This window comes from Octopus sinensis, linkage group LG18 (genome assembly GCF_006345805.1).
Source record: "Octopus sinensis linkage group LG18, ASM634580v1, whole genome shotgun sequence".
In the NCBI taxonomy this organism is placed as follows: Eukaryota; Metazoa; Mollusca; class Cephalopoda; order Octopoda; family Octopodidae; genus Octopus; species Octopus sinensis.
Window position 1 is genome coordinate 40110726 of NC_043014.1, and position 26755 is coordinate 40137480.

The 26755-nt window shown below is 38.0% G+C and overlaps 1 protein-coding gene across 1 annotated transcript; it reads left to right on the forward strand.

Moving 5' to 3' along the window:
- The first annotated feature begins 11185 nt into the window (after positions 1 to 11185).
- Positions 11186 to 16090, forward strand: LOC115221465. The gene is made up of 2 exons (XM_036510903.1): positions 11186 to 11207; positions 15505 to 16090. The coding sequence occupies exon 2, from the start codon at positions 15511 to 15513 to the stop codon at positions 16072 to 16074; it is 564 nt and encodes a 187-aa protein (XP_036366796.1). The 5' UTR covers positions 11186 to 11207; positions 15505 to 15510; the 3' UTR covers positions 16075 to 16090.
- Positions 16091 to 26755: the final 10665 nt, after the last annotated feature.

Here is a 26755-nt window from a genome sequence, read left to right on the forward strand (position 1 = left end):
TATTTTTTATTAATTAATTATATTTCTATGTATTGGTTTATGATTTTCACTGTTTGATTTGCCTAATAGTGTTTTATCTCTAATTTAATATAATATATTTATACTATAAAATTAGATTTAATCCTAAATCTAATTTTTCCCTGTAAGTTTGGATTTACTCCCTAATATTATTATTATTATTATTTATATATATATATATATATATATATATATATATATATATATATATATATATATAATATATATATATATGTATATATGTATATATATGTATATATGTATATATATTGTGACACTCAGTCGGTTATGATGACGAGGGTTCCAGTTGATCCAATCAGTGGAACAGCTTGCTCATGAAATTAACGAGCAAGTGGCTGAGCACTCCACAGACACATGTACCCTTAACGTAGTTCTCAAGGAGATTCGGCATAACACAGAGTGTGACAAGGCTGGCCCTTTGGAATAAAAGTACAACAGAAACAGGAAGAAAGAGTGAGAGACTTGTGGTCTGGGATTTGAACTCACAACTTTGCGATCGTAAGCTCGACGCTCTAACCACTCACCCATGCACCTTCACCATACATACATACACACACACACATGCATACACATACATATATATATGTGTGTATATATTTATATATATGTGTATATATATATGTGTGTATATATATGTGTGTGTGTGTATACGCATATATATACTCATAATTATATACATATACATATATATATACTCATATATACATATATATATACACACATTTATATATACATGTGTATATATACACATATATATATACATATACATATATACACATATATATACATATATATACACACATATATATATATAAATATATACACACACACATATATATATATACATATATATATATGTGTGTGTGTATGTATATATACATATATATAGTGGTTTTATCTCTAATTTATATTTTATATATATATATATATATATATATATATATAAACCAACATATCATAGGAACTGCCAATCTTCATTCATATCACTAGGAGTTAAATTTTTAAATTTCATAATGGATAAGTGAATTGTTTTGACATGCCTAATTTCTTTTGATTGGGTTCATGCTTTTTTACACTACTCCAAATGTACTTTTTGCTGGCACAGTAGAGATTGTCTTTCTAGCAATAACAAAGTCACTAACAAAAAATGATGTTTCAATGGTTTCTTTTTTCAATCGGCTTTGGTTATTCCAACTTTGTTTTTATAGGTAAGTTAGTGTGAACGTTTTTAATGCATGGATAATTAAAACAGCTAACTGTAAATAAATGTACGTTACACTGTGTAGCATGATTTTGGACCTTGGGTAGTAAATGTTATTTCCTATTTGCTCATCCATAAAAAGTATGAAAATTGGCTAATATTTCCTTCAAAGTTTGCTTTTGTTGCATTTATTCAAATCTCAAAGAGTCCTTTTCAACATATCGCTATGATGCTTTTCCACTACTGCTGCTCATGATCAGAAATGCACATATTGTCAGCCACTAAGGGATATGCTCATCATCACCATCATCGTTTAACGTCCGTTTTCCATGCTAGCATGGGTTGGACGGTTCAACTGGGGTCTGGGAAGCCAGAAGGCTTCGCCAGGCCCAGTCTGATCTGGCAGTGTTTCTACAGCTGGATGCCCTTCCTAACGCCAACCACTCCGAGAGTTTAGTGGGTGCTTTTTATGTGCCACCTGCACAGGTGCCAGACGAGGCTGGCAAACAGCCACGATCAGATGGTGCTTTTTACGTGCCACCGTCATGGGGGCCAGACGACGCTGGCAACGGCCACAATCGGATGGTGCTTTTTACGTGCCACCAGCATGGAGGACAGTCGGGGCAGCACTGGCAACGGCCACATTCGGTTGGCTCAAGTGGTTAAAATCAAGTAACTGGCAAGGAAATCTGTGGTGTTGAGCAGAAAATTTCCTATGACAATTGTTCTGTTTTAGCAACTCAGCACTGAATCTGAAATGTAATGGAAAATAAGTCAGTTTCAAAACATTGATGTCCAGGTCACAAAAGCAAAGTCTGAAGGGGATAGTAGTCATTTCCTTCGATATCTAGATAAAAGCAAATAAGAAATAACATTTACTGATCAAAGACAAAAATAAAAAAAAAATAATTGTTACATAGTGCTATTAGCCAAGGATTAATATTATTTTCGCTTTCCAGCAAGCATTGGAGACAACCCTAACACATTTTCAGTCTTATTCTACCCTTTTCAGCAAAGCATAGCCTTCACCATACTTGCCAAAGTAGTGATAAAATAATCACTATGTAAATGTACAAAATTATTTATTTGTGTTGTCTTAGAAAAAACAAAATAAACAAAAACAAACCAGTTAATGTTTAAAAATAGATTAAAATTGAAAATGTCTAGATTTGTTTTCCATATTTGCTAGAAACATTTAAACAATCATTGGCTATTGTCACTGTATTTTTGTTTCTAGTTTGCTTTTCAACGTTTCTTGCATTAAACATGTTAACTTTAACTTACACATTGTTTTTTAAAACATATGTTGTCCTTGAATTATTAAAAAAATTTTTTTTTTATTATTGGCATCTTAAAAATTGAGATGAATTTAAAAAAAAAACCATGAAAAAAACCATCATCACTCTCCTCAGATTCTACTTTAGGCTTCCTACTTTCATTTTCTCAAACATCGGATACTATTTCACGCTGCCCTCTTTAATTTGTGTCAAGAACAACAGCTATACATATATGAGGTTGAATTTCCATATCAAACAGAAAAAAAAAAAAAAAATATTGTAAATACGAATGAAAGAAGGGTTCTTATGTTGTAATTCAGGTCTTGAAAATTATTGATGATTATAATAAAAGTATTTTCAAAGTTGTAATTTTGTGGATTTTTTTCTTTCCTTCTTCTGTTTGTTTGTCTATTTGTCCTTTTTTTACTTATTCATTCTGTCTGTTTCATTTGTTTTAATTTTTAGTTTCGTTTTAATTTGCCTAAAGCCAGCTGGAGACGATGATCTCCTGGGGCTAAAAGCTACAGTAACACCCACCCTTAATGGTTAGCCATATTGAGATGGCTAGTATACTTTACATTGTTGAGCAGTTACTGTTTACATCTCATTCAGAGATTTATTATTGCTTGCAGACAGTTTTTCAAAATCAGTGACAGAAGTTACTGGAAAAACAATAAATAAGTATTTGCAAACGGTCTCCCTTCATCGAAAACCGGTCATTGCCGTACGCCGAAGACAGGCAAATACCTAGAAACTGCAGTCTGTGCGTATCACTTAGGTTGACGAGAGAGGAATGACCTCCCTTTGCAAATACCATAAGTGCACAGAAAGTGTGCCTAAAGCCAGCTGGAGACGATGGTTAGCCATATTGAGATGTCTAGTATACTATACTTTTTATTCTTTCTGCAGAAAAAAATTTTGGTTGCAGTTAGTCTTTTACTTGTTTCAGCCATTTGACTGTGGCCATGCTGGAGCACCGCCTTTAGTCGAGCAAATTGACCCCTGGTCTTATTCTTTGAAAGCCTAGTACTTATTCTATCCGTCTCTTTTGCTTAACCACTAAGTCACTGGGACATAAACACACCAGCGTCGGTTGTCAAGTATTGTTGGGGGGGGGCAAACACAGACATACAAACATATACACACAAGTACATATACATATATATACAACAGGCTTCTTTCAGTTTCCGTCTACCAATCCACTCAGGGCTTTGGTTGGCCCGAGGCTATAGTAGAAGACACTTGCCCAAGGTGCCATGCAGTGGGACTGAACCCGGAACCATATGGTTGGTAAGCAAGCTACTTACCACACAGCCATTCCTACGCCTAGGAGTTAGAGGAATAATTCTGACTAACTATACAGACAAAAACAAAAAACAAACCCTATTATTTTCCTCTTCAGTGTATAAACACAGGGATAATTGCATTAAAAAAAGTTGATACCAAAGCATTAAATGTTTTCCCCCCATCTCTAACCATTTGTTGTTCTCCTCTCACTCTCTTGCAAACTTACCCACTCACCCTTCCTGACCTTTTTGTGCCTATTCTCTCTCCTGCTCACCTTGCACCTTGAGGGTATCCCCTGATACTTTGTCATTACCATCTTTGTCCCTGTTTCCGCTGATCCCATCCTTATATTATGCAGCATAACCGTACATCTCCTCTTCAGCAAGAAACCCGTTCCTGTCCCTCTATCATATATTGGTTTCAAATTTTGGTACAAGGTCACCAATTTAAGGAGAAGGGGTTACATCGATTACATCAACCCCAGTGCTCAACTGGTACTTATCTTATTGCCCCTGAAAGGATGAAAAGTAAAGTCAACTTCAGTGGAATTTGAACTCAGAACATAAAGCTGGGCTAAATACCTATTTCTTTATTACCCACAAGGGGCTACACACAGAGAGGACAAACAAGGACAGACAAATGGATTAAGTTGATTATATCGACCCCAGTGCGTAACTGGTACTTATTTAATTGACCCCGAAAGGATGAAAGGCAAAGTCAACCTCAGCGGAATTTGAACTCAGAACGTAGCAGCAGACAAAATATGGCCACGCTTTTCGCCCGGCGTACTAACGTTTCTGCCAGTTCACCACCTGGGCTAAATATATCGCAAAGCATTTTACCTGATGTGCTAGCAATTCTGCCAGTTTGCCACCTTAATAATAATCTTTTCTACTAAAGGCACAAGGCCTGAAATTTGTGGGGAGGTGACTAGTTAATTACATTGACCCCCACTGTTTCACTGGTACTTAATTTGTTGTAATATGACCTCAAAAAAATGAAAGGCAAAGTCGACCCTGGCGGAATTTGAACTCAAAATGTAAAGACAGACAAAATGCCATGAAGCGTTTTGCCCGGCATGCTAACGATTTTTTGTTGTGCCATTCAGAAAGTACTGTTGGGTTGCAGTTTGCTTATAGCTGATCTATAATAATGAAATTATTGTATACAGTGCTCAGGTGCACCACAACTTGTCAGAAAGTGCGTATAGAGTATATGCAGTAATGTACAAATGTCTGGAGAGCGAATAATGTATGAGTCAGATACATGCTTGTGTGTGTATGGAGGGGAGAAAATCAGGTGTATTGTTAGCGAATCTCAGGAAGCATGAAAGTTTTGAAGGATGCAGTACTCCGACAACTAACAACTGATGCCGGCAGTTTGTTCCACGCTTCAGCAACTCTCAGCGTGAAAAAATGTTTCCTAAAGTCATGGGAGCTGTGCTGTTTTCTGACTTTGTAAATATGTCCATGGGTGTTAGACAGGTGGAGTTTGAAAAGGTGCTCAGAGTTATTGTTTGTAAGATGGTTAATAATTTTATGGGTGTCTGCCAAGTCAGCTGCCAGACGTCGAGTTTCAATGTGTCCATGCCCAGGGAAGTAAGGCGTTCAGAATATGGCAAATGCCTGATGGAGGATATTCTCTTGGTTGCACGTCGCTGAACAGTTTCCAGACGATTGATATCCTGGGCAAGATAGGAGTGAAAAACCTATAGGACTGAAAAACCTGTCATCACAAATGGCCTCCTGTGATCCACAATCTACTTTTACAAAGGAATTTTACAGGAATGTTGTATATTCAAAAACAAATGTGGATACATGCCCTGTCTACTTTATACCACATGGCAAATTGTCAAGCAGAGTGTGCAGTATTGCTCCAGATAAGAATAAAGCATGGTTTATTTGGGATGCAACTTCTATGGATTACATCGACCCCAGTGTTCAACAGGTACGTATTTCATTGACCCTGAAAGGTGAAATGTAGAGGTGCAATGGCCCAGTGGTGAGGGCACCGGACTCACGGTTGGAAGATCGCGGTTTCGATTCCCAGATGGGGCGTTGTGTGTGTTTATTGAGTGAAAACACCTAAAAGCACCACGAGGTTCCGGCAGGGAGGGGGGGGCGACCCCTGTTGTACTCTTTTGCCACATCTTTCACTCACTCTTTCTTCCTGCTTCTTGAGTAATGCTGCGATGGACTGGCGTCCCGTCCAGCTGGGGGGAAAACGTACGCCACAGAACCCAGGAAACCGTGAAACCATGAGAAACCGGGAAACCACAGAAACTGGGAAACCATGAGCCTGGCTAGGCTGGAAAAGGGTGACGAGAAAGTATGGAACGCTAAGGTGACCTTGCAGAATTTGAACTCAGAACGTAAAAATGGACTAAATACCAGTAAGCATTTTGCTCAGCATGCTAATGATTCTGCCAGCTTGCCTTATTTCTATCTATAATCATCAAGGTATTTAGTGATATGACTAGGTGCAGGAGTGGCTGTGTGGTAAGTAGCTTGCTTACCAACCACAAGGTTCTGGGTTCAGTTCCACTGCATGGCACCTTGGGCTAGTGTCTTCTACTATAGCCTCGGGCTAACCAAAGCCTCATGAGTGGATTTGGTAGACGGAAACTGAAAGAAGCCCGTCGTATATATCAAATGGAAATTGTAGTTAAGACACCCGTGACGGTGACATGTAAAAAGCACCATCCGAATGTGGCAGATGCCAGTACCACCATTACTGGCGTCCATGTCGGTGACACGTAAAAGCACCAACCGATCGTGGCCTTTTTGCCAGCCTGCTCTGGCCCTTGTGCCGGTAGCATGTAAAAAACACCCACTACACTCATGGAGTGGTTGGCGTTAGGAAGGGCATCCAGCTGTAGAAACAATGCCAAATTAGACTAGAGCCTGGTGCAACCTCCATGGCTTACCAGACCCCGGTCGAACTGTTCCAACCCATGCTAGCATAGAAAACGGACGTTAAATGATGATGATGATATATATATGTATGTGTGTGTATATGTTCGTGTGTCTGTGTTTGTCTCCCCGGTTGAACTGTCCAACCCATGCTAGCATAGAAAACGGACGTTAAATGATGATGATGATATGTATATGTATGTGTGTGTATATGTTTGTGTGTCTGTGTTTGTCTCCCCAACATCGCTTGACAAAGAATAAGTCATGGAGTTGATTTGCTCGACTAAAGGCGGTGCTCCAGCATTGCCGCAGTCAAATGACTGAAACAAGTAAAAGAGTAAAGAGAGTAAAAGAGAGAGTAACTGCCTCAGTACCAGTCTTGAGGAGTTGGATTTCACAAAACTCAGAACAATACATGCTTAACCAGGAGATTACACCTAGAAACCTTCAAAAAACAATATCAAAGATATTCAAGAATTTTTGCATGTAATCAGGGTTGTCTTAGCCACATTATAAGTCCCTGGGCAAATCAATACATTGGGCCCTATCCTTATAGTATTTATTTATTGACAGCAAGCCACAACATATGTATGTCGTGGATCTTGCATGCATGAAGTGGATTTGATCCACCACAGCCAAATTTAAATTAGCACTGCAACAGAACTGTTCCCATGGTGGAACAATAGTTTTTCTCTGACAGCATTTTTACATCTTCCAGATGCCTTTAGCTAGGCTGAAATAATGTCTTCACCACTTGACCCCTTCTAACCTCTTCTATTTCACTAAAAGCTAGAATAGAGATAACAAGACCACCAACTAAATCTATTGTTCTCAATCATATATCTATCCTTCTGGATAGTTATATAAGCAAGCACATCCCAAGCAAAAATCAGTTCGTCACAGTCATGACGACTCAACAGAGTTAGCCACAGTCGGTGACGACTCAACAAGGGTCAAAGGGAGAAAGCAACTGGGAGACAACACCCTACAATTCTCTCTAGCTCTAATTCTGTTCTCTTTCAACATCATTCCATCTGTCTCAGCAATTACTACTAAACAATGAAGAGGACACAAACACAAACTTTACTTCGCATGCTTTTAGATGTATCATAACCTGCCCGTCGAGGGAAGGTATTTGTAACATAATGGTAAATAAATACTTTCTTAAAACTTCATGCATTGTTCAACATTCACATCCTACAATATGCAATTATAACAACAAATCTTTATCGTTGTAACTGCTGACTTCGACACATCTTAATATTGTTTACAAATCAATTTCTGCCATTACATATACAACAGAATTGGGTTCCGAGACCTGTGAGGCCCCAGAGTAACTGTTCAGTGGACCCATAGCAATGTGTATAGTGAGTGCATATATATACATATATACAGATCCATGTCTTCTAGGTGGTTCAGCCATTGGACTGCGGCCATCCTGGGGCAACATATTGACGATATAATGGCATTCATGCCTATACCCATATACAGTGTGTAAGTTGGCAGAAACGTTAGCACGCTGGGCGAAATGCTTTGTGATATTTCGTCAGCCGCTGCGTTCTGAGTTCAAATTCCGCCGAGGTCGACTTTGCCTTTCATCCTTTCGGATCGATAAAGTACCAGTTAGGCACTGGGGTCGATATAATCGACTTAATCCGTTTGTCCTCTCTGTGTTTAGCCCCTTGCGGGTAGTAAAGAAATAGGTATTTCGTCTGCCGTTACGTTCTGAGTTCAAATTCCGCCGAGGTCAACTTTGCCTTTCATCCTTTCGGGGTCGATTAAATAAGTACCAGTTACACACTGGGGTTGATATAATCGAATTAATCCGTTTGTCTGTCCTTGTTTGTCCCCGCTATGTTTAGCCCCTTGTGGGCAATAAAGAAATAGGTATTTCGTCTGTTTTTACATTCTGAGTTAAAATTCACCGAGGTCGACTTTGCCTTTCATCCTTTCGGGGTCGATAAATTAAGTATCAGTTGCGTACTGGGGTCGATCTAAACGACTGGACCCCTCCCCCAAAATTACGGACCTTGTGTCAAGAGTAGAAAAAAATACATATAATTGTGGTAGGGGCGCCTTCCCCAGGCAAATTTCAATCCCGGATTCACGCCTGCACGTACATACACAAACACGCGCGCACACACACAGACATACAAATTAACTTCCGTACTGTTTCCGTGCACCAAATTCCATTGACAAGGGACCGGTCAACCTGAAGCTACAGTAGAAGGCAATTTGCTGTGTTGAGGTATGCTTTTATACTAAATAGGTTATACAATAATTAAAAAAAAATTTTTTCAAGAATTTTGCACTTTATATTGTTAATAGATACATATAAAAGACGTTTGATGCTTAGAATTAAGATTACTGGACCTTAGAATAACGTCCGTGACAAGATCCGAATGTATAACGGTACGATCAGTTTATCCAGTATCTTAACTTCTCAATAGTGCGCTTACTTCAGTCACTATGGTGTCCCATATCTACTTCAGTAAAACTAAATCCTTATTCTATACAACTGAAATACTCTTGACAAATAAGTAGGAATATATTAGAAAGGACTGTCACTTTCAGTGACGATAAGTGATTGTATAAGACGTAATATGTGTGTTACACGGAAACACTTATTCACACCCTAACTCCTCCAGCAGATTAAAACGACTCACAAAAAGTAGTCTTTCAAAGCAACTCTATGTGGAGATAATTCTAACAAGCCAAAGCACAATTCTGGTGTACTTTGAACTCTGTTTGTTATTGTTTTTTTATAATCCAATTTACGCGGAAGCTGCTGTAATTTACCAGAAAAACAAAGAAGGACTCCACGTTTATATTTTCGCAGAAGTGAGCATAACTGAATTTTCAAACTTTTATATTTATTATAAGTTGTTGTTATTTGTCTCATCGCTGGATCTTTTGATTCCACTTGGGTATAGAATTCGTGGTTATCACGCTTGTTAATTTCTGTCTCTCTCCAAGATATCCTTTAGCTTTAGTTCGACAGGACAGTGTAGAAGTAGTTGTTAAATCTACTAGAATACGAAGAAAGAAATTGGGAAACCGTTTCTGGGGAGGAGAACAAATTTCCTTAAAATCATATTAATATCCAAACCGATAAAATGTGATTGTTATTAACTAGATAACATTACCTACACTAGCAACATAATTATAATACTCGTAAATGGTTGGATTAATTTCAGAGATTAGAAAGAAGTTATGTGCATATTTTTTATTTGATCTTGTAATTTATAATTCATTTATAATTTCATTTCTAAAAAAAAAACAATTTAACTAAGTTCAAAAAGGAAAAAATAAATTAAACTATGAAGCGGTTTTCTTTTTAAAAAATTTTGATGTTGACCCATTTATATAGACACAAAATGTAATTTGACACTCCCCATGTACACATTATACAGTAATTTACATTTTAAAATCTTTACAAAAGAAAAATTAAGTACCACATTCCTTTACTACGTTAACAAATACATTTGAAATATATTTTTGACAGACTTCGATATTTTCAAATGAAAACTATTATGATAGTTAAACTCCGATTTTTTTCTGGGAAAGTAAAATTTAAGAAATCGTTTGAATCAATTCAATAGATTATTATTTATTTTGGTAATCTACAAAAATAGACAACAAAACTTAATCATTATCTACCGATGACATCCTGACACTTTACTCAGGACACTGTTCTATATAGATTTGTGAATGTAAAGCAGTTGAACGAACTTCACTTTAAATTTAAATATTTGCCTATCAGATATTGGGACAGTTTTTCCCTCATCACTTTTGATTTTAAATCTGTTTAACCAACTAATGTATAATAGCGAAAAACTAAATAAATAAGAATCAAGACCATTGAAAAGGTTGCAAGACGCAACGAAAATTTTAGGAAAATAAAAATAAGAAATAAGTGGAAATTTTACTGGTGAGTGTGTTAAATAATAAGGCACTAAAAGAGAATGACTCTCCCCAGACACAACAGAATATGCTTCAACACACGAACACATATAAAGAATCTAGCAAACCAAATCCAAAAACGAAATATAAATAAATAAACTACTTAGTTAAAGTGGGTATCCTCACGTTTACGGACCTAAATTCAAGTAGAAATAGCGACGACCCGAAGTTGTTTTACAAACTAAAATATCTTCCTAAAGTGTATTAAAATATAACGCATTCGAAATAAGAAAGAAAAAGTATTAACTGGGTTTTGGTCAGGTAGTGTCTCCGGACAGTTCACATGGACAAATGTGAATTAAATGACATATTGCACACCAGTCAACACAATTAACGTGAGTTCGGGGGGCACCTACTAGATTAAAAAAAAAAAGAAGCTCTCCAGACAGAACTTCTTAATCTATAGCAGCAATGTCCAGTATCTTGTTTTGGTCGATAATAGCAAATTTCGCTTGTGGATGTCCGTCTGGCCATTAGGACAGTACAAAGCTCAGTCAAAAGACCAATTTGAATTTAGGATCCGTAAAAGTGAGGAGATATTCTATTAAAGAATACCAAAATGTCAACAAGTAGGTTGTTATTTGTAAACAAACAAGATGCATATTTTGTTTTTAAATTTAGTTGTCTAGACTGAAGAACAAAGTCAACCTCAAACAATTGAACTCGGGACAATTTTTCCTGTCACATTTTGGAAGACCTGTTTAAGGAGTCATTTCCACCGATCCGTGACATATGTCATTTAATTCACTTTTGTCCATGTGAACTGTCCGGAGACACTACCTGACCAAAACCCAGTTAATACTTTTTCTTTCTTATTTCGAATGCATTATATTTTATACACTTTAGGAACAATATTTCAGTTTGTAAATCAACTTCGAGTCGTCGCTATTTCTACTTGAATCTAGGTCCGTAAAAGTGAGGATACCCACTTTAACTAAGTAGTTTATTTATTTATATTTTCGTTTCTGGATTTGGTTTGTTAGATTCTTTATGAGTTCGTGTGTTGAAGCATATTCTGTTGTGTCTGGGGAAAGTCATTTTCTTTTTGTGCCTTATTATTTAACACATTCACCAGTAAAATTTCCACTTATTTCTTATTTTCATTTTCCTAAAATTTTCGTTGCGTCTTGCAACCTTTTCAATAGTCTTGACTCTTATTTATTTAGTTTTTCGTTTTTACACATTAGTTGGTTAATCAGATTTAAAATCAAAAGTGATGAGGGAAAAACTGTCCAAATATCCGATAGGCAAATGTTTAAATTTAAAGTGAAGTTCGTTCAACTGCTTTACATTCACGAATCTATATAGAACAGTGTCCTGAGTAAAGTATCAGGATGTCATTGGTAGATAATGATTAAGTTTTGTTGTCTATTTTTGTAGATTACCAAAATAAATAATAATCTATTGAATTGATTCAAACAATTTCTTAAATTTTACTTTCCCAGAAAAAATGGGTTTCAGAAACCATAGAGGTATTAGTATTTTGGGGGAGGAGAACAAATTTCTTTCATATCTTCGCTGAAAATAAGATATAAAACGGCGCTAAGCGGTTCAATGCTTGCTTTTCTACACACCTCCAACTTTGTTTCTTCATAACTTTCTGAAAATTGGGTATTTTCTAATGAAGTTTCCTACAAATATGTACCAGATGGTTTACCTTACGATTGTATCGGAATTTGATACGTATCTGAAACGCATTTATTGAAAATTTCATTAAAAATATATTAGTTTTTCAGGAAAATTATGAGGAAAAAAACCCAGTTGGGATGGGGGCACACTTATGTAGTTATGCCTGTAGATATGTGTAATGCAAGAAAGTTTTTAATCGAAGCGGAATATTCCCGATTGAGTCGTAAATATCGCGGGCGGAGGAAAAGAAAACGTACATCACCCGTCTTCGGCGTAACAAAAACCCTGATTCCAACCTAAACCCTAACCCTAAACACCGGGTGTACGTATTCTTTACTTTCGCTATATCGCGTAAATTAATTAATTAGATGATAATTATTGGTTATTACAAGTTTGTCATTTATAATTTACTACAGGAGTGAAAGTACCTCTCGATATTTGTTAAAATATTTTGTCAGAATCAATTTTGTTCACAATAGTGTATTTACATCGGAATATCGCAGGACCTGGACTGCGTGCAGGCTACGGGTAGAGTTTAGGGATACAGCAAGACTTAGATTTCCAACAGTGATCGAAAATAGGCTTTTAATATTTATAAAATAACATTGTTGAAAGCTGTCAAAGGAAATCAAGAGCGTTACAGATTAAAATTTAAGGATGGTCTGTTGTGTCTGGGGAGAGTAATTTTCTTTTTGTGCTTGTGCTATAATTGAACACACTCACCGGTAAAATTTCCACTTATTTCTTATTTTTATTTTCCTAAAATTTTCGTTGCTTCTTGCAACCTTTTCAATAGTCTTGACTATTAAGGATGGTGTTATTTAAAAAAAAAAAAGGCTTCAATAAATTATTTAAAATTGAAAAAAGAAAGGAAGAAAACACTAACATTTGTTACATTTGAAGCAAATTAGCGCTAATGTGCAATTATATGGTGTGTGTGTGTGTATATTAACTTGCTTTTTTATATATGCTTTTCCATGCTGGCATGAATTAGATGAAACTTGAAGCAAATTTTGTACGGGCAAATGCGTTTGTTGTCTCTACCCCCCCCCATACAAACGAAGGTTTCTTCTCAGTTTCTGCCTACAGCTACACACACACACAAGAGTTGAACATACAAGATGCATGCCAGAAGTTTTCTGACTTTTCAGGAGGGCCATTTGTTATTTTAATATAAGTACAAAACTCATAATCTCCTACAAAATAGGATCCTCTGATTTCAATGCACATGTAGTGCTCCAACCTTTTTGTGAAGGCCCCATGGAAGATCTCCAAAGTGAAGGTGTCCAAGACCCTTGTCATCACAGGCCTCCTTCATCTTTAAAATCACTGACGCTGAGGTTCTCCTTCAGCTTGAAGAACAACCAAAAGTCACAGGGACAAGGTCTGGACTGAGAGGAGAGTGAGGGACAGTTTTGATGTCCATCTCTGTCAAGTAGTTGCTTACCAGGATGCTTGTCACTGAGCACTCTGGAAACGAACTTTGCTGAAGTTTCGTGCATGTTCAGATCTTCACGAATAATTCTGTGGACAGTTGCCGCACCATCTTCAAACTGTATGCTTTATAGATACACAAACACAACAGCCTTCATTCAGAAAATTGTGAAATTTCTCAACCAGCTCTGTTGTTCTGACGCCTCTCTCCCTACCACTCTTCTCATTATCTCATAACTTCTCTCTCCCAGCCTTGAGCTTCTTGTGCCAGCAAAAGCATTAATCCATAAGCAGCCTGGATCATCTCATAACTTTCTGAAGCATTTTTGCCAGGTTTAACACAAAACTTTATTGCGTAGTGAGCTTCCAAATGTTCTAACTACATTCTGCAAACAAATCAGCTGTGACTAGCAATGTTTAGTAGAGTGTATTCAGAGTGCTGTCACAGCCATCTCCTTCAACCTGGAATAACAAAAAAAGATGGCAGGTCAGCTTATTGGATGTATAGCAATGCTATACTAAAATCACAATAATCTATGCGCCGTCATTGGTCATTTAAAGTTGAGACAGTGTCACGTGACAACTTGCTGGAGCTGCCTGCTGGAGCCTAACAGCAGGTATTTAAAGGGAAAAAATTTGACAAGACAGTCAGTTGCCCGCTGACACTCGTTGATGCTACATCGAAGAGGCCAGGGAACAGAACAGAAGACATGCACCCAACACCAGAGCTGAAGACACCTCCGAAAGTGGGGGAGGGGGCCCTGCCATTTCAAAACGGTAGAGGAGTAGGGGCCAAAACCTAACGTGGTTCCTCCTGATGATGTTTTGAGCTAACTGGATCCTATAAAGGAGCTGTTGTGGTAGCAGACCACGAAACACAGTTGAAATTCCTGACAGTTATAAATGCCTGTCCTAAAAAATTCTCAAAACTTCTGGAATGCACCTTCTACATGGTTTCCTGCAATCCTACATCTTCTTTTCAATGCCATTGAAATCATTCTATCAAAATCAATTCGATGACTGGCATCCGTGCTAGTGGGGTGCAAAGAGTACCATATGAGTGTGATCGTTGACAGAGCGGCTAACCGGCTTCTGCGCCAGTGGCACATAAAGGGGCACCATTTGAGTATGATCATTACCAGCGTCGCCTTACTGGCACTTGTGCATGTGCTAGTAAGGTGCCAAGAGCACCATCTGAGCGTGATCGTTGCCAGAGCAGCCAACTGGCTTCCGTACCCGTGCCACGTAAAAGGGCACCATTCGAGCGTGATCGTCACTTCACTGGCACCTGTGCTGGTGGCACGTGTAAAAAGATTCAAGCGAGGTCATTGCCAGTACCGCCTGACTGGCCCCCATGCCGGTGGCACGTAAAAAGCACCCACTACACTCTCAGAGTGGTTGGCGTTAGGAAGGGCATCCAGCTGTAGAAACTCTGCCAGATCAAGATTGGAGCCTGGTGCAGCCATCTGGTTCACCAGCCCTCAGTCAAAATCGTCCAACCCATGCTAGCATGGAAAGCGGACGTTAAACGATGATGATGATGATGATGATGATGGTCATATCACCAATATGAACAATTTGTGAATTGTGATCTCTTATTTCTGTTCTATGGCTACTTGTGTGCTAATTCATTGCCTTGTTTTTTTTCTGTAACCAATTTTTATGTGATATAATAACAGTTGAAGAATATTCTGAGTAAAGATGTATCATCTACCCGTTATATTTTATCTGATTAATATATATCGCAATCATTTAATTCCAGGTAACAATGGGAGGCCGCCAGTTAAGCACGGCTCTGTCCGATTTTTTCCTGGCCTTGTCAGCTTATTTCGTGGCAGTGAAACTAAAAGAAGTATGCGTCATCGCAGGACTCGGCATCTTCATTCAAGGAATGGCGGCTAGCATGGGAGTAGCTCGATTTTCAATGGAAAAACCATACAAGGATATCATCAGAGCACACATGCTTTTTTCTTTACTGGCGACATTTGTCGGGATTCCATTATTGTCCATTGGATTCTGTATTTACTATCAATTCACAATGTTATCGTGGATTCTCTCTGCAGTTTGCTTTTTGGCCATTACCTTCAGCTTCTTCATGGACTCAGAGGTGAAACGCTCGATATCAGAACCAATGGCAGGTATGGCAATTATCATCATAATTGCTCTGTGTCTATATCACGAAAACTTGTTTGGATTTTTAGCTTGTATTATATACATACTTTCTGGTGTGATGGTTGGAAGCGAAGGAGTTTGGTTTGGAATCCTGCGTATTGATTTGCTCCATTATACTTTGGTTCTTGGTAACCTAGCATTTTACAAATCATTTACATAAATGTAATCAGGAAGTTAAAAAAAAGATTCATTTTATAATTTCTACATAATTTTTCGTTCCCAAATTTCAAGTGTATATATTAGCAATAGTGTTTCTTTTTTTTTCCACATTTCAAATAATATTTTCCAATATTTCAAAACTTTTTAAATATATTTTTTAATAAATATCATTTAAATCTTTTCAAGGTGGTGAGATGGTAGAATTGTTAGCATGCTGGGCAAAATGCTTGGTAGCATTGTGTCTGTTTTTTCGTTCTGGGTTCAAATGCTACCACGGTTGACTTTGCCTTTCATCCTTTCAGGCTCAATAAAATAAGTACCCGTTGAGCACTGGGACTGATGTAACTGACTTACTCCTTCCTTGAAATTGCTGGCCTTGTGCCAAAATTTGAAACCAATATATGTCATTTAAATCTCTTGATTGATAATATTTATATATTTTATATTAAAATTGCATGCGTTGCCTTAATCACATTCGTGAAGATTTTTGTTATTTTGTTACCGTTTTGTATCAATGATGAGAAATCAATATTAAGTTTGAATTGTTTATAAAGATTAAATTTTAACAAGTATCTTTGTGATTGTATGAATTACAGAATTATGATTAGTTATAAATAGAAAATTTCAGTTAAGAAATTTATTGAAGCCATGGATGTGCTTGGAAATCATTAAATATTTGTTAACCATTATATGCAGATCACCTGGCTCTAATCACAAAATATAAAGAAAATGTAAAAAAAAAAATTAAAAAAAGTCTGAAACATTCCAGAAAGGTTTTGAGGATAAATATGATAGATAAATTCAGCCTGCATCCATCCATTATCATCCATCTGATACTTCATGCTCCCTTTTTTTTTTCATTTCTCTCTTGTCTTTTCTTATTCCTTTTTCTTCCCCTGTTTCTTGGTATTTAAATGTTATAAATAAATAAAGTTAGATTTGCTAAAAATTAAATATAAGAGTGTTCAGTTTCAGGACCTTGATGTTTAATCCTTTTGGTACCAACCAACCTGAAACTACCTCTCCTGACTAATGATACAAACTTCATTTTTAAAAGTGGTCTAAATTAAAAACTCCCATCCAAATTTTAACCCTTTTTGTTGCCATATTTTCATTTGAATTAGCTTTGAAAATAATGAAGAATTTAGCAAAATTTAGTAGACTTTATTAAGCTCAAGCTTGGAATATAAATCAAAATGAAATATTGATATATGGTTCAATTTAGATGATTTCAAAACTGGAAGTTTCTATCATAGAACTAGGGTTAGTCTCAGGTGGCTTGGTATCAAAAGGATTGTGTTCTAGACAGCAGTTTAATAATGACAAACTTGTTTTTACTAAATTCATTATTTTCAAAGTTAAAATAATTCTACCAAATCTTTACAAATCCCATTTCTCTATTTCTTGCTCCCCCAACACTTTTGCAGTGCCCATCCACCCTAGTTCTTCTGTCCCTGCTCATTTCTACTCATCTTGTACTTTGAGGGACCACCTGGATGCCTCACCACCACTGACCATTCTCACTCACTTTGCAACAAGAACCTACTCTTCCCCCAACGCTCTCATACTTTAACCCCTCATTTCCTAGCATAAATCCCCGCTTCCCCATACTCTCAGGGTTCTTGTGAGCTGTGTGGTGTCTTCACTGGTATTGGGGCATAAGGCGGCGAGCTGGCAGAAACGTTAGCACGCCAAGCGAAATTCCGCCGAGGTCGACTTTTCCTTTCATCCTTTCTGGGTCGATAAATTAAGTACCAGTTACGCACTGTGGTCGATGTAATCGACTTAATCCGTTTGTCTGTCCCTGTTTGTCCTCTCTGTGTTTAGCCCCTTGTGGGTAGTAAAGAAATAGGTATTGGGGCAGCATGAAAAAAGGCACTCAATACTTTCTGTAAAGTGGTGTTAGAGCATCCAGTCATCAAAACCATGCACAGCAGACACTGAAGCACAATGCTCAAATTGGTCAACCCATGCTATGTGGAGGTATGTGGCTTAGTGGCTAGGGTGTCAGCACCATGATCATAAGACTGTGGTTTCGATTCCTCGGCCAGGCAATGCATTGTGTTCTTGAGCAAAACACTTCATTTCACGTTACTCCAGTCCTCTCAGCTGGCAAAAATGAGTAACCCTTTGAGGGACTAGCATCCCATCCAGATGGGGAATATATATGGCATGAAACTGGCCCTTGTGAGTTGTTATGAATTGAGAGGTTAACTTTACATCATCATCATCATCGTTTAGCGTCCGCTTTCCATGCTGGCATGGGTTGGACGGTTCAACTGGGGTCTGGGAAGCCAGGAGGCTGTACCAGGCTCCAGTCTGATCTGGCAATGTTTCTACAGCTGGATGCCCTTCCTAATGCCAACAACTCCATGAGTGTAGTGGGTGCTTTTTACGTGCCACCGGTACAGGTGCCAGACAAGGCTGGCAAACGGCCACGATCGGATGGTGCTTTTTACGTGTCACCTACCAACCCATACTAGCATTGAATATGGATTATGGCAACAATGATGTTGTTGTTATTACTAAGATAATGTCAGTATATTTTAACAAAAATTGGGCAACAAAAGGGTGAAAGTTGAGTTGTCCATTTGATTTTTTGTTTTACTTGTTTCAGTCATCTGACTGCAGCCATGCTGGAGCACTGCATTTAGTCGAACAAATCAACCCCAAGACTTATTCTTTCTAAGCCAAGTACTTATTCTATCGGGGTCTTTAGCCAAACCGCTAGGTCACAGGGACTTAAACACGCCAATATCAGTTGTTAAACAATGGTGGGAGGACAGACACACAAATGCATACATACATACATATATATATACTGTTGTATCTGGAGAGAGTCATTTTCTTTTGTGCCTTATAATGTAACACATTCACCCGTAAAATTTTCATTGCGTCTTGCAACCTTTTCAATGGTCTTGATTCTCAAGACTATTAAAAAGGTTGCAAGAAGCAACGAAAATTTTAGGAAAATAAAAATAAGAAATAAGTGGAAATTTTACCGGTGAGTGTGTTACATTATAAGGCACAAAAAGAAAATGTCTCTCCCCAGACACAACAGAATATGCTTCAACACACGAACTCATATAAAGAATCTTGCAAACCAAATCCAAAAACGAAATATATATATATAATATATGACAGGCTTCTTTCAGTTTCTGTCTACCAAATCCACTGACAAGGCTTTAGTCGGCCTGAGGCTATAGTAGAAAACACTTGCCTAAGGTGTCAAACAGTGGGACTGAACCTGGAACCATGTGCTTCGGAAGCAAGCTTCTTACGTACCACACAGCCACTCTTGTGCCTATGTAACAAAAAAAAAAGTTTTTTTGGGGGTGGTGAATATTGTATGAAGAGTTCAATTAGTATATACAAGAAAAATTTTATTGCATTTCTGTTTGACTAAAGACAATTCAAGTTAATAAATATCACAAAGTATTGCATTTTATTGTGTATTGTATTTATGTTGTTCCTTCTCGAGCCATGCCTGGCTCATAAGGGCCGGTTTCCCGATTTCTTGGCGTATAGGTTCCCCACCTGGACGGGACGCCGGTCCATCGCAGGTGAGCTGCAAGATGCAGGAGGAAAGAGTGGGAGAAAGTTGTGGCGAAAGAGTCAGCAGAAGTTTCGCCATTACCTTCTGCCGGAGACGTGTGGAGCTTAGGTGTTTCGCTCATAAACACACACACACATTGTCCGGTCTGAGATTCGAACCCACGATCCCTCGACCGCGAGCCCGCTGCTCTAACCACTAGGCCATGTGCCTCCACATAGTGTATTGCCTATACACTTTATCTTGTTGAGCTAGTCAGTTGTCAGTTTGTGAAAAAGCCTGAGTGTTATAATGGTTATAAACATTGAAATTATTGGGTTGTCATGTAAATCCTTTCATATTTTTTTTTCCTTTCTACTTGGTATTCTGTTGTCATATGTCTGAAAAGAAGTAAGATTTGTTCAAATTTCAAAAAGGATAAACAAAATTTATAAAGGAAGAACAGAGCTTCGAAAAAAAAAAATCATAAAACAACCAGGAGTGGCTGTGTGGTAAGTAGCTTGTTTACCAACCACATGGTTCTGGGTTCAGTCCCACTGCATGGCACCTTGGGCAAGTGTCTTCTACTATAGCCTCGGGCCGACCAAAGCCTTGTGAGTGGATTTGGTAGACGGAAACTGAAAGAAGCCCGTCGTATATATGTATATATATATATATATATATATATATATATGCGTGTGTGTGTTTGTGTGTCTGTGCTTGTCCCCCACGACATCGCTTGACAACCGATGCTGGTGTGTTTACGTCCCTGTTACTTAGCGGTTCGGCAAAAGAGACCGATGGAATAAGTACTGGGCTACCAAAAGAATAAGTCCCGGGGTTGATTTGCTCGATTAAAGGCGGTGCTCCAGCATGGCCGCAGTCAAATGACTGAAACAAGTAAAAGAGTAAACACTACAATAAAAATATTTTCTTATGTTGATTCACAGAACATTGGAATAGGTTGAAATAAATGAAAAAGAAAGAAAATCTGAATAAGTTTATGTAACAGCACTATATGTGTGTGTGTGTGTGTAGCCGTATTTTGTCTGTCGTTACGTTCTGAGTTCAAATTCCGCCGAGGTCGATTTTTGCCTTTCATCCTTACGGGGTCGATAAATAAAGTACCAGTTTCCAACTGGGGTTGATGTAATCTACTTAATCCCTTTGTCTGTCCTTGTTTGTCCCCTTTATGTTTAGCCCCTTGTGGGCAGTAAAGAAATATATATGTGTGTGTGTGAGTGTGAGAAGGACAGAGAGAGTACACAAAATTCTTTTAAGTTTGTCACAGGAATTACCTTCCCTGAAGTGATAAAGCTGATACTAGGCCTTTTCTAATGAATAAAAAAATTAACGACTAATTATTTTTGTTTACTCTTTCTTTATTGAAACCTTTTTATTGTTTATTTGTTTCAGTCATTATTAGACTGCAGCCATGCTGGGTGTTCCACTTTGAAGAATTTTCTTTACTCCAGTATTTGTTATTTTTTTAAGCTTGGTACATACCCTATTGGTCTCTTTTTGCCAAACTGCTAAGTTACAGGGCTGTAAAAACACCAACACTGGTTGTCATGTGTTGGTGGGAGACAAATGCAAGGACACCCACTCACGCATGCATGCTTTCGGTGTGAATGGTTTTTTTTATACAGCCCTGAGTTTACAATCCTGTAAATAATAATAATAGTATTTTTATATAAGCTTAATACATATGATGAGCTTCTTTCAGTTTCTGTCTACCAAATCCACTCAGAAGACTTTGGTTGACTTGAGGTTATAGTAAAAGACACTATAAGGCGGCGAGCTGGCCGAAATGTTAGCACGCCGGGCGAAATGCTTAGCGGTATTTTGTCTGCCGTTACGTTCTGAGTTCAAATTCCGCCGAGGTCGACTTTGCCTTTCATCCTTTCGGGGTCGATAAATTAAGTACCAGTTACGTGCTGGGGTTGATGTAATCGACTTTATTCCTTTGTCTGTCCTTGTTTGTCCTCTCTGTGTTTAGCCCCTTGTGGGTAGTAAAGAAATAGGTATTTCGTCTGCCGTAACGTTCTGAGTTCAAATTCCGCCGAGGTCGACTTTGCCTTTCATCCTTTCAGGGTCGATAAATTAAGTACCAGTTATGCACTGGGGTCGATGTAATCGACTTTATTCCTTTGTCTGTTCTTGTTTGTCCCCTCTATGTTTAGCTCTTTGTGAGCAATAAAGGAATATATAGTAGAAGACACTTGCCAAAGGTGAGACCGAACCCAGAGCCATGTGGTTGGGAAGCAAGCTTCTTACCACACAGCCATGCCTGCACCTATGGTATATTAAGTTTATTTATGCTTGTGATATATTGATTTTATTTTCCATGGCTGAAAGCGCCTGATAACTCACTCGATCAAAATTTATCAGTAACTCAATTAGATAGCTGATAAAAACTAATTTTTTAAATGGAAGGAAAAAAGAATTGAACACTAACATTTGGAATTTGAGTGATAAAATTAACCAAGTTTGGTGCAATGACAAGCTGTTGTGAGATTGGGGAGGAGTAAATAAATGACGGAATATTTCCAGCAAGCCTGGAAATATTTGATAATTTTGTGTGTGTGTGTTTGTGTGCATGTTCATTATATATGTGTGTGTATGTATGTATATATGTATATATATACTCTTTTTTTTTTCTTTACTTGTTTCAGTCATTTGACTGTGGCCATGCTGGAGCACCGCCTTTAGTCGAGCAAATTGACCCCGGGACTTATTCTTTGTAAGCCCAGTACTTATTCTATCAGCCTCTTTTGCTGAACCGCTAAGTGACGGGGACGTAAACACACCAGCATCGGTTGTCAAGCAATGCTAGGGGGACAAACACAAACACACACATACATATACATATATATACATACACACGACAGGCTTCTTTCAGTTTCCATCTACCAAATCCACTCACAAGGCATTGGTCGGCCCAAGGCTATAGCAGAAGACACTTGCCCAAGATGCCACACAGTGGGACTGAACCCGGAACTATGTGGTTGGTTAATATATTATCTTTATATGTATGTTAGTGATTTCAAGTGTGCATGATTTCATGGCACGTGTTTCTATGACCATGTGTCATGGTTTTTTGTTCAAAGATTTGTTGCTGTTGTTGTTTAGCCCCGGGCTAGTCCTGACTGAGTAAACCTACGATGAAAGCTACTCAAGCCATTCCTCGCATCATTTTCCCATGTGCTAGGAACCTGGATCCACATTATCCTGCGAGTCCTTTTCTGAAATTGCTATTAAATGTAGTCATGTGACATATAACATGGACAGTGCCCCCACCCTCAACAATTTTATGGTTGTGGTGGTGATAGACATCATGGTGCCTCCTGGTTCAAAGGCTCATATAGTTCAGTTTGTTCTGTTGTAATTCTTTAGACATGGCTGTTGGCAGGACTTTAATATAACCTCTAATACACCACATCTCTAGGTACCAAAAATTAAAACTAAACCTACTGGACTTATTCTCTAGTGACCCTGGACTTTGATTCAACTTAAATCTTACATGTCACCTACTTACACACAAAACCATATATCCTATTCATATCAGAGACACAAATAACTCAATCCCTATCCATAAAGCATCTGTACTATCAAGACTAAATTCTGCAGGTAATTTCTATCTGAAAGTGGTGTCTATATTTATTTTAAAATCTAAAAATAGCAAAAAAAAAAAAAAAAAGGGAGATAACTATTATAAGATCATTTGATTGAAACTTTTACACAACACCGATAATGCAAACTGGAATCTGTCTTGTCCTTAAAAGCATCTGGTGAAAGCGATGGACATGTTTTATGTCATATTAGATGATCTTGTCAAAGCATTCTACTCAGCAGAATATACTTTGAAAAGTGATTAATATATATATATATATATATATATGTATATATATATATCCCATCTAGCTTGAGAACACATATGCCATTGAAACCGGGCCCGTGAGCCTGGCTAGGCTTTAAAAGGGCGCATTTTTATTTATTTTTTATGAAAATACTTAATGAAACTGATAATGAATAAAAATTTAGTCATATTGATATAATCAGAAAACTTAATGTTTATCAACCCCCTTGGATAGCCACATAAACCCACACCCCCAGGGATCAATATTGACCAATTTGCCAATCTTTGCCTTTGAGAATGATTTCATTCACTCACATAGCTATTCTTGAAGGGTCAGAGGTGCAAAACAGATATTGCCAAGGATAGTTCGCATGGAACTATCACTAGAGCTTCTACAAGTCAGCTGATCTGAAGTGCCCTAAAGTCTGGTGGGGGAGGTATTGTAAATGTGTTGGTGTGTAGTCACAATAAAGCTTGTTAGCACTTTAGCATTTAAATTTGCATCACCAGTCTGGAACCCCTATCTTGCCCAGGATATTAATTGTCTGGAAACCGTTCAGCAACGTGCAACCAAGAGAATACCCTCCATCAGGCATTTGCCATATTCTGAACACCTTACTTCCCTGGGCATGGATACATTGAAACTCCGACGTCTGGGAACTGATTTGGCAAAACAAGAATAAAATTATCAACCATCTTACAAACAATAACTCTGAACACCTTTTCAAACTCCACCTGTCTAACACCTGTGGACATGTTTACAAAGTCAGAAAACAGCACAGCTCCCATGACTTTCGGAAACAATTTTTCATGCTAAGAGTTGCTGAAGTATGGAACAAACTGCCGGCATCAGTTGTTAGTTGTCGGAGCACTGCATCCTTCAAAACTTCCATGCTTCCTGAGATTTGCCAACACTACACCTGATTTTTTCCCCTCCATACTCACGCAAGCATGTATCTGACACATACACTGTTCACTTCCCAAACATTTGTACATTAAGGCATATGCTTTATACGCACTTTTGACAAGCTGGTGTGCACCTGAGCACTGTATACAATAATTTCATTATTATTATTATTATTATTATTATTATTATTATTATTATAAACTGGCTATATTCGGCCCAAATATTCAACCTGTTTTATATTTTCAAACTGACCTGATCCAGTTTCCCACACCTACCACGCAATGTCATTATAAAAATAAACAATTGTTTCCTCAAAATCTTGAAGCAATGAGATAATGCATGATTAATTCAAAACAATATGACTAGATAAGCATTACATTTGACAGAGGTAAGGCCATAGTATTGCATGTTGCTGGGAAAATATACTCCTTATCAGCTTTGGCAGTATCTAGATAAACTCTTAGGAACAACTCCCAGGCAAAGTTACCATAGATATTCCAATATTTATAGAATGTCTGCTTGTCACTAAGGTTTAGTTCTGATCAAGTAAATGCAGTTTGATAAATATTCAAACAGAAATATCTTCTTGGTTTCTCTCTCTGTCTCTGTCTCTGTCTCTTTCTCTCTCTCTCTTTCTCTTGTTGACTGGGAAACCATGTATCACCTCTGCAGCAACACATCTGTAATACCAGTAGAGGTGATTATAAAACCAGAATTCAATTTGATTTTAAAAGTAATACTGTCACCTTCAACTGAATACCAATGCAGGAAATTTGTTTGAAATGGTTCACTTTGGAAATGTCATAAGTGATGGACCCTTGATGAAATTGCAGCAACTAGGATGCATAATTGCATACAGAGCAATTTGTAGTTGCTGCAGTAGAAACGTATGTTGGTCATTGCTATGTATGGTGTAGAAAACTTCTTGATAAAATAGTTTTGAATGTGAATAAATCTCCACTCTCCTCTTGGTTTTCAATTATATATATATATAAAATACAAAATGGGACAAGAATGCAAAACATCTGGACAACTAGGTGATACAAAAAGGGACAACAAAACATCCAGATAGACAATGCAAAGAAAACAAGGATGGGTCATTCGAAGCCCTCTATCCTTATCAATTCAAAATGAAAAATTAAATTACACCATCTAGAAAATTACATATAATAGAAATATTAAATATAAGATAAAAATAATATACCGATGATTAAGTGATGTGCAAATAAAAAAAAAATGTATATATTTGGTAGAATAATGACACGTGTTTCGTGGCTATATATATACATATATATATATATATATATATCATCATCATCATCATCATCATTTAGCGTCCGTTTTCCATGCTAGCATGGGTTGGACGGTTCAACTGGGGTCTGTGAAGCTGGAAGGCTTCATCAGGCCCAGTCAGATCTGGCAGTGTTTCTACGGCTGGATGCCCTTCCTAACGCCAACCACTCCATGAGTGTAGTGGGTGCTTTTTACGTGCCACCCGAACAGGTGCCAGACAGAGCTGGCAAACGGCCACGAACGGATGGTGCTTTTACGTGTCACCGGCACGGGGGCCAGGCGAGGCTGGCAACGGACACGAACAGATGGTGCTTTTACGTGCCACCGACACGGGGGCCAGGCAGAGCTGGCAAACGGCCACGAACGGATGGTGCTTTTACTTGTCACCGGCACGGGGGCCAGGCGAGGCTGGCAACGGACACGAATGGATGGTGCTTTTACGTGCCACCGACATGGGGGCCAGACAGAGCTGGCAAACGGCCACGAACGGATGGTGCTTTTACGTGTCACCGGCACGGGGGCCAGGCGAGGCTGGCAACGGACACGAACGGATGGTGCTTTTATGTGCCACCGACACATATACATATAAAGTATATGCACAGATGTGGCTGTGTAGCACCTTGGGTAAGTGTCTTCTATTATTGCCTCATGGCAACCAAAGCCTTGTCAGTAGATTTCAGTTGGTGGAAACTGAAAGAAGCCCATTGTATATATATATGTGTGTGTGTGTGTCATTGTAACTTAATAACTTGGCAAAAGAGTACCAGACTTTAAAATAAAAAATCAAGTCCTGGGGTTGATTCGTTCGATTAAAATTTCTCAAGGCAGTGCTCCAGCATGACCACAGTCTAATGGCTGAAACAAGTAAAAGATAAAAGAAAAACATACAAGCAAGTCTCATGTTGAATAACAATTCACCATTGACATTGGTAGACAGGAACTGCTCCTTATAAAATCCTTGCGAGAAAAGGAAACAGGGAAAATTAAATTAAGCAAATCCCAGGCCAAAATACCAGAACAAGTGGAAATTTTATAAATATAAGGAAAAAAAAATTTTTTCAAAAAGGAAAGTGAAGCGATTGGAAAATGTT